Here is a 15,148-nt window from a genome sequence, read left to right on the forward strand (position 1 = left end):
ATTACGCCACAAAATTTTTCAATGCCTGGAGAAGAATCGAGTCACAAACGAAAGATGAATGACAGGAGAGAAATGAACTTGTCCAACAAAAAAACAAAGAGTGAACACATATGTAACACAAACATTGAGTGCAAATATGATAACCTTAGTCAAGTGGGAAATGACATGATTTATCATATATTGGAATTTCTGGATTGGAGGTTTCGTGTGCAAGTTTGCATGAGAGTTTCAAAACAATGGTTCGAATTGGTATCGAATTCCATTGTCCATGAGTTTTAAATTACCTGAAGAAAGGTTCAACGAAGAAGAAGAAGACGAAGTATACATTAATCAACAAAAGCAAGAACGTGTTCTCAACAAGATTCATCGATTGGTCTCAAATTCATTTAAATTTGAATTCATTAGAGGTTTTAAACGATGCAACTTACAAAGATGAAATTGTTGAATTAATCTCTGGTTCCAAGAAGATGAATACACTCCAAACACTCATTTTTATTAGAGAAACTGATAGTTACTTTTCAAAATCATTGAATTTAATTGCATGCAGTGAACATTTGAAAAACTTGACAAAACTTTCGCTTCGTGGATATGAAGTTGAAGATGAGGATGATGTGAAAATATTTGTCAACAGCAGCAACATGAAACAACTTCGAGAACTAAAACTTGAGTGTTGCAACATCACGAACACTCGACTTTTTCCCAATAAAATCATTCTCGAAAAACCTTAATGGACAATTTATATATTTATTTCAAAAAATACGTCAAAATGGTTGACTGAAATGGTATGCAAGAATTTGATGGCCACTGCCACCAATCACCTTGTCACCTTTTATTTCAGAAGAATATTTGGCTGTGAGTTGGTTTTTACAGATTTGTTGGATTTGTTGGACTTGACTTCGATATCCTTGTCCACCTCAAATAAATTATCTCCACTGGTTAATGTTCGAGCAAGAGTTTTTGTGATCAAAAATTCTTTTGTGGAAGAGTTGCTACTCTCATCAAATGATTTGTTTTCACTCACAACATTGAGATTCTCTTCAATAGGAATAGGAGAAGGATGATGTTTGGCAGCCAATAAATACGTTTGCATTTGGCCCTTGCCTTAATATGTGAGATAGGTTTGACATGTTGTTAAGGATGACCATGAGTCATCGAACACATGAACGGATGTATGGATTTTTGGAAATGTGAACAGTAAATATAAATCTTACCTTTAACTTCTATTGGTTCACGTTCTTCAAATTGATAACCTAAATCATGCACTCTTTCATAACAGGAACGTGATATTTGTACTCTACCAGCCACACCTGTAGATTCCATTCTGCTAGCTGTGTTGATTGTGTCCTGTATTAGATTGATGAAATGTCAAAAAATGTTTGTTCATGAAATGATGAAAATGTCATTCGTTATTGTTTTGAAAAGACACTTACTCCCCATAAATCAAATGCGAATTTTTTGGTTCCGATCACCCCACCTAGGATCATGTAACAAAGTGAAAGTTAATGGTTATAACATTATAAATTTTTCAACGTACCAACAGCCGCTCCAGTATGAATTCCTTGAATAATTGTTTCAAATGATATTGTTTTGGACATTGTAACAGATTCATGATATCATTAACACACTTACCTATTCGAACATTCACTCTCTTTTTCTTTTCCTTATTATATTTGTGTAAAAATGTAAAAATATCAATACAAAATTTTAACATTCGTTCAGGATGGTCCGATACTTTGGAAGCATAAGCGCCTCCAACACAAAAATATGCATCACCACTTTTTCATTCCAAAAGTTATTTCCAAAACAATAGTGAACAATCATGCATGCAATTTTCAAAATATTGATCTTCCAACTCTATGAAATTGTACTTACATAGTCTTAATTTTATCCAAGCCATGCTTATCTGTCAATACATCAAAACTAAACGTTGTGAATAGAATTGTGGATTAAACTTCTCACCAATTTTAAACTGACTTACCACTCGACAATTTCATTCAACATGGCCACCAATTCACTCGCTTCCATTTTTGAACTCATACTAGTGAACCCAACCATATCACTGAAAAAAACTGATAAGTCAGGAATCTTCTCATAAATGTTTCTTTCACCTTCTAGCAAACGAGTGGCCACTGGTTTTGGTAAAATATTCAATAATAATTGCTCGCTCTTTTGCTTTTCTTCTTGAATGAGTGAATTTTGTTTCTTTTCCATTGTGACATCTCTGAAAAAGAAGGTCACGATAGGCTTCTTTTGGAAATATGTTAAACAAATGGTAACTTTGGCTGGAAATGTGCTCTTATTCTTCCTTAAGCAATTTGTCTCTAAAATATCACTACAGGATGCACTAGAAGACATCATTCCAGAAAGAATTTTCTTAATTTGTGAATGGCTTTCTGGTGAAAACATGAGTGAGATATCGAGACCAAATATCTGTATATATAAACCATAATTGATGAGCATTATTAGATAGATGGAATGTTATTTCATGCATGAATAAATAATTCAATAAATACGACAGATTCATCAAACCAATTGCCACTACAGTGACAAATCAACTTACCTCATTTCGTTTGTGCATGAACATTTCCTCAGCGGATTTGTTGAATTCTTGAATGACCAAAGAAAGCTCTCTTCCAGTTTGAGAACAAATCGCCACTCCATCTACTGCAGCGCTCAGAATAGAACGTGTCACAGACATTGGATCGTCCATATCGTTTTTAGAGTCTGAAGTTTTCCCTTTCAATTCTCTATTTTTGAACTTGTTAAGGAATTGATAAGTATAGCCGCTAATTTCATGAGACAGAACATAGTCTTTCAGGTAGTCTTGTGTTTCTATCACGCTCCAATGAGTATAGTTTAAAAGAGTTCTCATGGCATGCTTTTCTTCCCAAAATGTCTGTAATGAATCAAAAGACAAGTAAAAGAGAATCAACAACAATGCCAAGCCACTAAATGCACAGGTATATGTAATCGCAATGGATGGTGATTTTGATAAATTCACAAATGTAGAGATGAATTTAAAAATCTTTTGAGAAAAAGCCACGCTATAATAGTAAACGTGTGAAAAATAAATCTCCATTGACATTTCTTTGGACAAAAAGCCAGAGAAGAATTGTTGCGTCAATTCTGTTGAGTGCGAGCTGATTATATCAATTAAATCTTCCATACCCAAACACGCAGCATTTGGGTATTGACTCAATATGGATTGCAGTTTCTCTTCACTGACCTCAGAGGCGTTGTATGGAATGGGAGACTCTATTTTTGCCGTGGTATTAGACGAGTTTGTACAACCTCCAATCAATAGTTGATCAATTTCGGGAAACACATTATACACGGCAGACTTGTAGTTTTGGCTTTCCATGCCTACTGAGAGTGCTCTCCAGGTGCTTGTTGCCACAATCAATTGTTCTTGATTGACTCGTTTCAATTCAGCAAAGGAGGTTGAGATGAGCTGACTCTTCTTTGCAGTCTCTATGAGATTGAAATTCACCAACATGGTACTTTTGACCACAGTGTTCAGACTGTTTGTGGCAATCATGGTTGTTTGAGCTTTTTGAGCGTTCATATTATATTCAATAATGAGTAGAATCCATACAATGACTACAATTGCAACCACAACCATTGTTGTGGCTGAGAAGAGAACTTGAGGTGTGAAAAGTGTAATTTTAACCTTATGTAAATGATTGTCTTCAACTTTTGCAGAAAAACTGTGAAATATTTTTCCTGAAATATTGAGAATTAGAAATGAAAGGAAACAAATATTTCTCACTTACCCATTTCATTGTTGGGGATTTTCCTAAAAACAGCACTAATCAATCGAGAAATCTGCAGCAACTGCGTTCTCATTACTGCAACATAGATCAACATAAATATTAAATAAAGACCTAACACAATGCCGTAAATGGAATGGAAAATAATGGATGACTGTTGGGTAGTGGTTTTTGTTCCTTCTAAAAACGAGACGCAAAACGAATCGAAGGCATTTGCAATGATATCTCTATTCAAATAAACCATGAGAAATGGATAGTTGGAAACAGTTTTGTTAAATTCTGTCAAATCGTTTATCATGCCCAAAATATCTTCACCGGAGTCAAGTGTAATGTCGACAAAGTCACCTATGGATGCGTTACTGACTTCATAGATTGGCATAAGAGATTCATCAGGTTGCTAAATGTTTAAATTTGAATGTTCATGATCAACAATTGGGAAATATTAATTTGAGATATGAATTCCATTTAAAACATTGTAAAATGTAATTCAAAAACAAATTCAGTGTTAATGAAGATATTAATCTTGGTACTTACTGACGTAGGTACATAATATTTCCATTCAACCTTAGTGTACGTTTTCACTACTTGATCTATAAATTCGCCACTCGTTGAGGCCATTTGTACATCGTGAACTTTGTTTAAAAGGAGCTGCATATGATCCCTTGCAATAATTTTCATTTCAGCCAATTCTATTCGATCTATTTCATGCGATGCCATATTTAAACGTGCTTGAACCGCTCTTATTTGTCCATTCAACAAATGAGGAATTCCACTCAATGAACAAACTTTTTCTTGAAGAGAAATTTGTTTCGAAAAATTTTGTAAGAGAAGTAATGAAGTGATCAAACAAGTAGCAACAACCAAAGTGGACAGAACACAAAATATGGCAAACCAAATTCGATAGGCACTCGAGTCTTCTCTTGTGTTTATGGCTGCACGATAAAACTGTGCCTTCTTCTCATCTTCATTGCCGGCGACGCTCACCGATTCCCAATTATCGTCGTCGGTAGGTTTTTCATCCACCATGACGAAATCCTGGGCAGGGTTTCCTTCAGCTGCTGCCGCCTCTTCTTCGATCTGATATTCCTGTTCTTCAAATTGATCATAGGACCTTACTGCTGGCACGATTTTGTTCTTAGCCATGAGTAGTTTTTGAGAAGCGGTTAAAGGATTTTGCATAAGGTTGGAGTTAATCTTCTTCTTATTCTCTCGACGTGCATCTTCCTCTTCTAACATGTTCGCTTCCTCATAGAGTTGCTTATTTGTGTGGACACATAGAGTATCATGGAACACAACACGACATGGGATAATACTTATTGTAAATTGAAAAAGGATGTAATGAACGACCGTACTTACCTTGGCAGTGTCAGTTTCCCATCTGCAATTCTCCAAATACGATGCATAGGCTCTCAATAGAGTCTTATTATTACGGTGTGAAAGAAACATATTTCTAAACCTATTATCACAGTCTTGTAATAGTTTACAAATGGTTCGATTAATATTTTCCAACTTGAAATTATTATTGATCATTTATGTTGATCATCAAGTCATCATTGTCATAGAATAACATACCTTGGTGATCGATGATTTTTCTATTAGTAACTCCTTGAAAAATTCTCTGTGAAAGTACATGACTACTTGTTGCTTCTTGTCTACGTTGGTCATTTGTTGTTTGAGTTCCATGTTAAATGTTTTTGCATTGGAAGCGTTGGTTTCAATTTCTTTCGTTCTTAAGACAAGGTGATATCTTTGAATGATAGATGGTGCTTGCTTGTAAGCACGTGATAAGTTTGATACTGCAGTCACAGTGTTCATGAGTTGATCTTCTTCCAATCCAAAAAATCCAAAATACAAGGCACTCAAAATTAGAAAATCCACATTAACAAGCGCCTTACTGGAGGCACATTTTGTAACAAAATTGTTGGCAATCAAAAAATCACTAGAGACACATGCATTCAAGGTTGGTTGATTCATTGATTTACATTTCAAACAAACACCAGTCATAAGATAAAATCAATTACAATATTACGCCCCATCATGATATTCATCTTGCTACTCACCTATCCTCTGTTGTATCAAAATTTGAAAGAGCAAATTTGATAAAGGTATTGAGATATTTCATTTCTTTTGAACTCTCGAACTGATTATAAAGTTGAACGGCACCTGATTTTGAAGAACCCTTATTATTGAAGTAGTCCAATAATGGTTTTCTGACAATGCTCACGATCACTCTCAAATAAATTTCGCTTGCAACAAAACCAACAATGAAAACAATTAAAAATGCTGCCAATGTTGCTCCTGTGATAGCGCCTCCAATGGTCTCAATATCATTGCCAGCATTACCAGTAAAGAAACTAGATATAAGATATCCAATGGGTCCAATCACTTTACAGCTCACAACTCCAATCGCAATCGAATTTTCCCATCTCTTGTAAAAAGGAAGTGCCTTAATAAAAAACAAGCATGTGACAAGACCCAACACGATTTTGATGCATGATGACGCAATCATATTCTGAGGTCCACAAACGGTGGTTACAAGAACACTCGCCATATTCGTGAGAATTAAAACAATGAGGGGATATTCTCTCTCCATGGAGAACAAGACATATTTCATGTAAGGGGGAATGGTTTCAACGGAAATGAACACTCCAACTACCACAGCCACACTTTGCAAGACACAACCCACAACTCCAATCGCCACAAACGCAATATTCATGGACGATGAAAAACTCACCTGTGGGAAGTAAATGAGTGTTTGCAGCTGTGAATGGACCGACAAGGGCACACAATGAACCCATGTCATGAAGGGAGAGAAGATGACGAACGCAATTTCAACCCATCGCAACACTCTGCGAATTTGTGGAAGAGCGGCATGTCCTCGATCCGAGAGCCATCGAAACAAGTAGAGAGAGGACAGGAAGGCTGCTTCCAACGCAACAAAGACGCACGAGAGGGCAACTAGGGCTACATAGGGATAATGTTCCAAGGCAAAATGGATGGGATAAAACAAGACTCTCCAAATCCATCCTCCAACACGGCCCCAATTGGAAAAGGCGTGAGTAGTTCCTGATGATGCAGAATCGCCTGATTGATGATCATAAAGATACAGACTGGAATAGGACGAAACAACCACACTCACGTAAAAAACATAGGCATAGAGGAGAGCATTCAAGAAGGCTTCTTTTCGGTTCGAAATTTTCCTGGTTTTGGAATTTACGTTCACCAAAAACATGAAGAGTTGATCCCTCACTCGGGTCGCTGTTCCAGCACTGGTGAGGACAGAGGAGGACTGATTGGAGGTTTTACTCGTCCCGGAATCAATCATGGAGGTAGCAGCTTGATCGTGAGAGTCCTCTCCACTCTCAAAGGAAGCTTGAATGGTATTGGGAACAAAACGGCTATTCATTAGTTGGTGTATGTAGGTTTAGCTAGAGATGATGAATTTTGAGCTAATGTGAGGAAGATATGAAGCTTGATGGTGTTTGATGAATTGTTCTTTGTGATGATGATTCTTATGGTTCAGTTCTTGAGATATTGTTTTGAGGTGGTGGTCCTCCTTGAACGAACCGCGGCAGAACAGGAACTCCTTATGATTTTTTTGCAAATCAGAATTTCCTTAAAAACATACCAACGTCTTTAACGAAATTAAGGGTGTGCACCCAAGCACCGCGCAATTCTTCTGTGAGTATTAATAGTGGTTGAACGCCAGCGAAAGTGCAACAAAGATTGTTGGTTGCGTCCTGTGTGCGAATCTTAGCGGAGGATTTATATTCAAAAAAAGCGCTTTTTAGCTAATTGGATTTTCTCCTCCTAGGGTGCCAGTTGAGCTACCAAACGCAATCATTTACCAAAAATAACCTATCCGATGGTGTACCCACTCCACTGCTCCTACAGTCTCTCTTAGCAGTCCTACAAAGACGCAACGATATTAACCAAAGTATTCACTTCTCCGAGACTTTAAAATGGAATTGATAAATTGGTATAAGAAGTTCGGACCAACCTCATTCAAATTGCAATTGGTAATAATTAATTAACGGATCGACGGATTGGTTCGGATATTACTATTTTTGAACTTTCTATCAGTCAATCCAATCCCAAAATCCGATCTATTAAAATAAATAAATAAACCTCATTGTGATGTTGATGAATGTCAATTTCGTGACATCACGGTGCTCGAGGAAATTTCATTTTCGAAATATTTAATCACACAGCAACCAAATCGCATTTTTTTCAAGTCAAATCCACCTCTCCATCCTCGTCCTCGTCAATACTCGAACAATGGATGGCATTCTCCAACTTCTTTCGAATGTGCAAGAGTATTTGCTTTGACCATTCGTCCAGTTTGGCAACTTCGAGAGTCTTCTTCACCACCCTCAAGAATACTTTCAAATCTCGTTCCTTGAAGGCTTGATAGACTCCGACCAACAGTTCAAATTCTCGACTCTTCCCGAAACTTTGTCCTCTCTCTTCAAAATTCTCTAATTCCATCCAGAACGAGTCCAAATCCTCACTGTCATAGTCTTCTTTCATTCCAGCCAGTCTTGTCAGTAAGCTATAAAACATGTATTTGGTTTCCAAATGACGAATGAGAGAGGACTGTCCTGTCGTGGAGTTTCCTCGGTTCCACTCTGAATTCAGAATTTCCTCCCATACTTTGCTCGATTCCACATACTCATTCACACGCACATACAAATAGCCAATTTGTTCCAAGCATGCATTCACCGTGGCATACGCTTGTTGAAACTCGAACAACTCGGCTGCCCGCCGATAAGCCTCAATGGCCAAATGTAAAATATCAATGTCCGTTATGGATTCCTCACTCAATTTCTCTGCAATGGCTTTTTCCTTTCGGGCTGCTTGTGCCGTTTGCCCATTCTCATTGTACAAGACACTTGCTCGTTGGAGAGCATGGAGCGACTTTTCAAATGTATCTTTCGAGTGATCAAACATGGCATCATTCATAAAGGCTTCACTTGCAACAGAGAAGGTGTTTGCTGCCCGAGTTGGTTCTCCAAGAGCTTCAAAACACTCTCCCGATTTCATGTAGGCCTCTCCGGCCATGGAGTACATGTTACTTTGCATATAAATCTCTGCTGCTTGTTCATAATACTTTTGTGCATCCTTATTCCTATTTCCAAAATGAAGTTTCTTGGAGAGCACATTTTCAGCCTTCTTCACCAACCGATCGGCTGATGGACAAGACGTTGCGTTGAGAGTGTTGAGGGTGTTTGAGGTTACTTCGTCGAGTAAGGACATTTTTTTTTCAATTCCTTGCGTTGTCTGCTTCTTTCAGAGGTTCTTGAAATCATTCTGTCTTGTTTCTGATCATGAGAGGAGAAGGCTGGTGTCGATGGCTACTTCTTTGTGAAGGAATTTCGACTTTTTACTCATAAAATAAAATTTCATGTAAAAGAAGAGATCATGGGTTTGGGTTTATGGTTGGGTTTGTACATAACATTGTATTGGTAGCAGTAGTAATATCGTTGTGTAATGAGTGCTAGTGGTGGTGTTCATATAGGTTCATGTCATGGCATAGGTTAACTCTCTCATCTCTTAATAAGGCCAGACAATGATAATCCAAGTGGAATTCCAACTGCCAATAAAATAGCAATGATCACTGTGAAAATAACAATGATAATAATGGTAACGACGATACATTTTCTGCTTCGTCCTTGATTCTTTCGAGCATTCTTAATATCCTTGATACCTTTTTCGACATATTCTACAGTACTGGCAACATTGTATTCAATATTGTCCATCAATTCATCTTGTTGTTCAACCAAGAGAGCAAAATCCATAAACATTTGATGTAATTGTCTCAGTGAGTATTCAATTTGTTTCAAGTCATCATGAGTTTCTGTTGCTTCATTGTAGTAGGCATCGAGTGTGGCAGATTGTGACGATGTGAGACCATCCATCGATTGCTGAATCAAGTCACTAGGATTTAGAGTATTCTTTTCAACCATTTCATCGACAGTTCTATCAAAATCTTCACCATTACTGTTTCCCGAGCTTGAGTTGACAATTTTCAAAATACGCTTCAATCGGTTCTTATAATTGGATTTGAATTGTTGTTGCAAATCTTGATATAAATTCAAAACACTAATGAAATCCTTTGTGAGCAGTGCGTGTTGTTGTTTACGAATTCTCACAGCAGGTGAATTTGCATTTCCCTCTTCATGTTCAATTTGTTGAGTTCTATCGTGCATATTTCTCAAATCCGTTTGAATCTTTTGAACACTACGACCTGTTTCTTCAATCAACATTTTTTGACGTTGCTTTAATGTTCTCTGTTCCTCTGCAATAATTGCACTCAGATATTGATTGTAAAGTTTTTGCAACTCGCCGAGTTTGGTCTCTGTTTTTTGAATATTTTCTCTAATTTCTTGAACTTCATTGTAATATTCTTCCATGAATTTGCCCAATTCTTTGGTGTCACCACTGTGGGCGGAGTGGTCAATATTTTGATCTTCCATTTCAACATTGAGATTGGAATAATGTGGCCGACGAGCCAAGTCGTTAAATCTGTCAATCATGTTGTAGTTGTTTCAATGATGATGATGATGATGTATGTGTTATGATGATGATGATTTGATGTTGTTGTTGTGATGTTTGTTTTTTTGTTGTATTAAAAATTTCAATCTTGGACTCACACAGTGAATATGATGAACTCAAAGTGATGGCCACTGGTGTGTTATTCCATTATTGATGGGTATTGATTTTGTTATTGTATCGCGATGACCATCATCGGCAACCACCACAACAAGGGCATAGGATTGTATAAAATTCAACCACGTCGACAAGTGACATTCACAAGCAAGGAATTGTTTGAAAATATTTTCGAGAAAAAACATACATTGATTTCGGTTTGATGATGGGATGATGAAGCTTTTCGTCACTCACAACAACCGAACAAAGTGTTGACGGCACAAACAATGAAAATATTTTTTCGCAGATGGCCTGTCAAAAGTCGAGCGGGAATGGCAAATTGACCATATCGAACGGTCTTGCTAAACGTTAGAAGATTGAATTGAATTGGATAATAGATATCAAAAGGAGGTTCAAATTGAAATGTGTATGGAATGAAAGAGCAGCACACGTTATTGAAAAGAAACGTTCAATAATAATTATTGGAAAAAATGTCTCAATACCCAATTCTTTCTTTTTCATCATCACATCATCCTACTTCTAACGAAGCCTCTGATCGATCCGAAGAAGAAAAATGGGTGATCGGAACTGAAACAACAACAAGAACAGATACAATACAGTCTAACACTCCTTCTTCTTCTTCCTATAACCAAAAACATTTAAAACATTTTAAAATTCTTTCGTACAATTTATTCATGAGACCTCTCGTAAAAACCAATGCCAGTGATTATAAAGATGCAAGGCTTGAGGAGCTCATGATGGAATGGAAGAGTCGGAGGATTGACATTTTGTGTTTGCAGGAATTATTCTCAACTGCCAGTTATCGATCTTCTCGAGTATTGAATGAATTTTGTTATAAAAAGAATGATCATACTAATGAAGAAGAAAATGTTTCTGAAAATGACAGCCATTGTTGCTATCATTATGTACATTTACAACAAGATTATTGGAAATTAAAACCAATCGACTCTGGATTATTTATTTTAAGTCGATTCCCAATCGTGGAGAGGGATGCATTTATATTTTCACAGGGATGCGATATTGACGGCTATACAACGAAGGGAGTGATTTATGCACGCGTAGATTTGCAATGTGAAACTCTTTCAAGCAAGAGCACAAATGAAATTCCAATGAACACACACTCAAAGCAATGTCTTGTGTTTAACACTCACACACAGGCAAATTATGATTTAACAAATCCCAAATATTGGAAAATTCAACAATCACAAATTATTGAAATTGCACTTTTTGTGAGTGAGAAAATGAAGCAACATCCGAGTGTACCTGTATTGATCTGTGGAGATTTCAATGTAGACGCTCGAAATAGACAAGAGTGGTACGATTGGATGATGAAAACAATGAATGACATTATTTTCAATGAGAATATTCGTTCTGAAATGGCAAACAAGTACACCTTAATACGGGCTCCCACTGTGGGTCTGAATGATCCAGGGACAGAGACTACTCGAAATGTGACCTCTTCGAGTCCTCACCACACGTATCATTCTGACATGAACCGCCAATGCAATGCTTCTTGCTCGAATCATGACAATATTGAAAATGTCAATACATCAAGTCAGACATTTTTGCATGACATTATTTTGGAACATCACAAACGTCATCCCATAACCTTTGGAGACGTCATTCTAGATGAAGACACCAAACAGGAAAAGCCACGAGAAATTCATCTCTCCCATCCACATACACTCTGTACCAAACAACGTCTCGATTATATCTTTCACATTCACCAAGAGAGTAGTTCTTCAGTCTGCACAAAAACACGTCTCGAATGCATCAAGTGTTACGTCGAACCATTCTTCCGAACTCCCAATCATATCATGCCATGCACTCAACTCAGTGACCATTACTCGGTCTATGCAGAATTTTGTGTTGTGGATGATGCTGTAGAACAGAATTAGAATGAATGGGTGTCATTGTTCACATTCTCTCTGTTCTAGTCGAAAATACAAATATCTTTGGCCAGGAAGGGCATATGTCATTCCCTTACTTGGGGAGTGTTTGCCCAACAAAGCCGCTTCTATGAATTCCTTAATAAATTAAATTAAATTGACATGATTGAATCTATTGGAATTCACACATTCGTTTTAGGGACTTCTTGCTTAACATTTCAAAATAAACCATTCGACAAAATATGCAGAAAATCCCACAAACCCATTTGATCCTTAAAATTAACGATTCTTGTTGTTTATAGGGAATTTGTTTTAAAACAACAGTAACCTTAATTAAACTGGAACAAATTCACCAACTCAGCATTTCAACATAGCCACCATGGGCATCCAATTATTTATTCAACATCTCTGCAAAAGTCGACTTTTCAGCACAAGAACATTTTCAAGTACCAGATTGAACTCTCCGCGAACATTAAAATTCAAGTTAAAAATAACATTTCAAAAAAAACAAAAAAATTCACAACAATGCCCAAGAAACGCTCAACTGGCAAATCTTCGCATGGCCACAAACAATCCCTCTCGGAGTTTGTAGCGAACAGCACCAACCACCATACACAACAATTTGAAGAGGACTTTGATTTGCAGAATATTGATGTTGAACAGCAGAGATTGATTTTGGAGCAAATCATGAATGAAAAGGCTTTTCAAGGAGAAGAGAATAATAATAACAAACAAGATGAGAAGAGCCAACAACAACAACAACCACTTGCAAACTCTTCTTCCAAAGATCTGAATGGATTGAAGGAAACGGTCCAATCATCCAACGGAGCTGAAACCTCTCATAACAAGGAGTATTCTCCAGTAAAGGTGGTGGATACCACTCATGATGATGAATTACTTGCTCGCATGTTGCAAGAGGAGGAAAATCTTGCAGCTGCTGTCGAGAGTAAAATTGTCATTGGAGGAGGAGGAAGAAAGGGTTACGTCCCTGTGTCTATAGTGAGAATGACCTCGTCGGAATTTGCAAGTGATGATGAAGAAGAAGCAGATGAAGACAACAACGACGATGAGGACTATGACGAAGATGAATACTATCGTTCCATTCGAGGAGACGACAATTTGACTCTTGATGAAGAGAGTGCCATGGATTTGAATGATGTTTATCACATTTCCAATGCCAATACTACTGGTTTGGCCGGAGATTATGTCAATGCCTTGATGAGAGCTGATACCAAAGTGTTGCATTCTTCTCAATTCCGTGATCATAGTGCTCACTCCTTCAGTTCTCGCAGAAATAAGAAGGAAACGATCGAACGAATCCGTTGTGTGGACAAACAAGATGAGAGAACCACGGACAAGGTGTTGGATCATAGAACCAGCATGATTCTTTACAAACTCATGAACTCGGGAATTGTGACACAATTGAATGGATGCGTTTCAACAGGAAAGGAATCTCATGTCTTTCACGCTGCGGGCTGTTTGGATGAAATTACTGGTGATACTTCTGGAGCTGAGATTGATTTTTGCATTAAGATTTTCAAGGTTGTTGGTGCCTCATTTAAACGAATGAAGGACAAGATGAAGGCCAACAGCCAGAAGAATATCAAAATTTATGCTGAGAAGGAAATGAGAAATTTGAAAAAGCTCAATCAAGCCGGTGTCTCTTGCCCTACGCCCTATCTCGTGAGAGATCATGTCATTTTGATGAGCTTTATTGGAAAACAAGGATTTCCAGCTCCTGCTTTGAAAGATGTGAATTTCACTAATATGGAGAAATTGAAGAAGGCCTACATTCAAGTCATCTCGAACATGAGAAAAATGTATCAAAAGGCAAAACTCATCCATAGCGATTTAAGCGAGTACAATATTTTGTATCTCCATGGTGAGGTGTTCATCATTGATGTCTCTCAAGCAGTTGAAACCCATCATGCCAATGCCAAGTCTTTCCTCGTGAATGATTGTAGACACATTAATCAATTCTTTGCCAAGAAAGGATTGACAACCATTTTGACAGATAAGGAGCTCTTTGATTATGTGATTCAAAATGTTGAGGGATATATGAATGAGGATGAATTATTGGAGACTACTCTCTGCGTTACTGAACTCCGAGATATTTCCATGATTGACCAAACACAGGATGAGAAATATTTTGCTCAGGTCTGTTTGCCTCAATCCTCCATTGATTTTGATGATAATTATCATGCTATGGTAGCCGGTAATGCTGCTGTTGAAATTGTTGAGTAGAAGACTCCACCATTGTTTCTACTCTTGCTCGAGACAAGAAGTTCACGAGAGTACATTTTGTGTGAGTTTGCTGTTGTTGACGATTCAAATGACGACAGCACTTGTCTCTTGAATTGATGCAATCAAAGTTTGGTCCACGATTTCTTGAAACAATATTGTTCATCCAACAATAGTTTCAGGAAGGACATCTTTGATTGTTTTGCCATGCAAGAAGAGTGCGTTAAGACTCCATCACTCTCAAATCATGGACAGATTTCTCAAAACAATTTTTTGAAATTATATTCCAAAATAAATTTATTGCTTGATAAATTGAGCTTTTGTAAGGAACTGCAGTTCTGGAAAAAAACCGAAAAATGTTTTCCAAAAGCAACAACAACCACTTTCTGAAATACAATAATAACAGAGAAGATGAACATGGAAGAATTCTGTTTCAAGATGTCCCTCAAGCACAGTATTTCAGTTATATTTTAAGCTATTTTAGAGTTTGTGATTTGTTTGAACTTGATCTTTCCATATGAATCTTCTGCAGTGCTATCATCTCTAAAATATTATTAAAGAATAACTTTGGAATTCTAC

The 15,148-nt window shown here is 37.2% G+C and overlaps 5 protein-coding genes across 5 annotated transcripts; 2 read left to right on the forward strand and 3 right to left on the reverse strand.

Moving 5' to 3' along the window:
- Positions 1-829: 829 nt before the first annotated feature.
- Positions 830-7,176, reverse strand: FDP41_008555 (uncharacterized protein; the record flags this gene model as incomplete). The annotated part of the gene is made up of 13 exons (XM_044712421.1): positions 830-1,101; positions 1,212-1,344; positions 1,431-1,474; positions 1,535-1,558; positions 1,630-1,775; positions 1,873-1,920; positions 1,979-2,430; positions 2,561-3,723; positions 3,774-4,167; positions 4,305-5,027; positions 5,127-5,279; positions 5,343-5,709; positions 5,831-7,176. The coding sequence occupies 13 exons, from the start codon at positions 7,174-7,176 to the stop codon at positions 830-832; spliced, it is 5,265 nt and encodes a 1,754-aa protein (XP_044558061.1).
- An 824-nt stretch (positions 7,177-8,000) lies between these two features.
- FDP41_008556 (uncharacterized protein) lies at positions 8,001-9,026 on the reverse strand (the record flags this gene model as incomplete). The annotated part of the gene is made up of 1 exon (XM_044712422.1): positions 8,001-9,026. The coding sequence occupies one exon, from the start codon at positions 9,024-9,026 to the stop codon at positions 8,001-8,003; it is 1,026 nt and encodes a 341-aa protein (XP_044558062.1).
- Positions 9,027-9,316: 290 nt separating this feature from the next.
- FDP41_008557 (uncharacterized protein) lies at positions 9,317-10,306 on the reverse strand (the record flags this gene model as incomplete). Its single annotated transcript, XM_044712423.1, has 1 exon — positions 9,317-10,306. The coding sequence occupies one exon, from the start codon at positions 10,304-10,306 to the stop codon at positions 9,317-9,319; it is 990 nt and encodes a 329-aa protein (XP_044558063.1).
- Positions 10,307-10,909: 603 nt separating this feature from the next.
- FDP41_008558 (uncharacterized protein) lies at positions 10,910-12,337 on the forward strand (the record flags this gene model as incomplete). The annotated part of the gene is made up of 1 exon (XM_044712424.1): positions 10,910-12,337. One exon carries the CDS (start codon positions 10,910-10,912, stop codon positions 12,335-12,337), a length of 1,428 nt encoding a protein of 475 aa, XP_044558064.1.
- A 516-nt stretch (positions 12,338-12,853) lies between these two features.
- Positions 12,854-14,572, forward strand: FDP41_008559 (uncharacterized protein; the record flags this gene model as incomplete). The annotated part of the gene is made up of 1 exon (XM_044712425.1): positions 12,854-14,572. The coding sequence occupies one exon, from the start codon at positions 12,854-12,856 to the stop codon at positions 14,570-14,572; it is 1,719 nt and encodes a 572-aa protein (XP_044558065.1).
- Positions 14,573-15,148: the final 576 nt, after the last annotated feature.

This window comes from Naegleria fowleri, assembly GCF_008403515.1.
Source record: "Naegleria fowleri strain ATCC 30894 chromosome Unknown tig61, whole genome shotgun sequence".
Lineage (NCBI taxonomy): Eukaryota > Heterolobosea > Eutetramitea > Acrasida > Naegleriidae > Naegleria > Naegleria fowleri.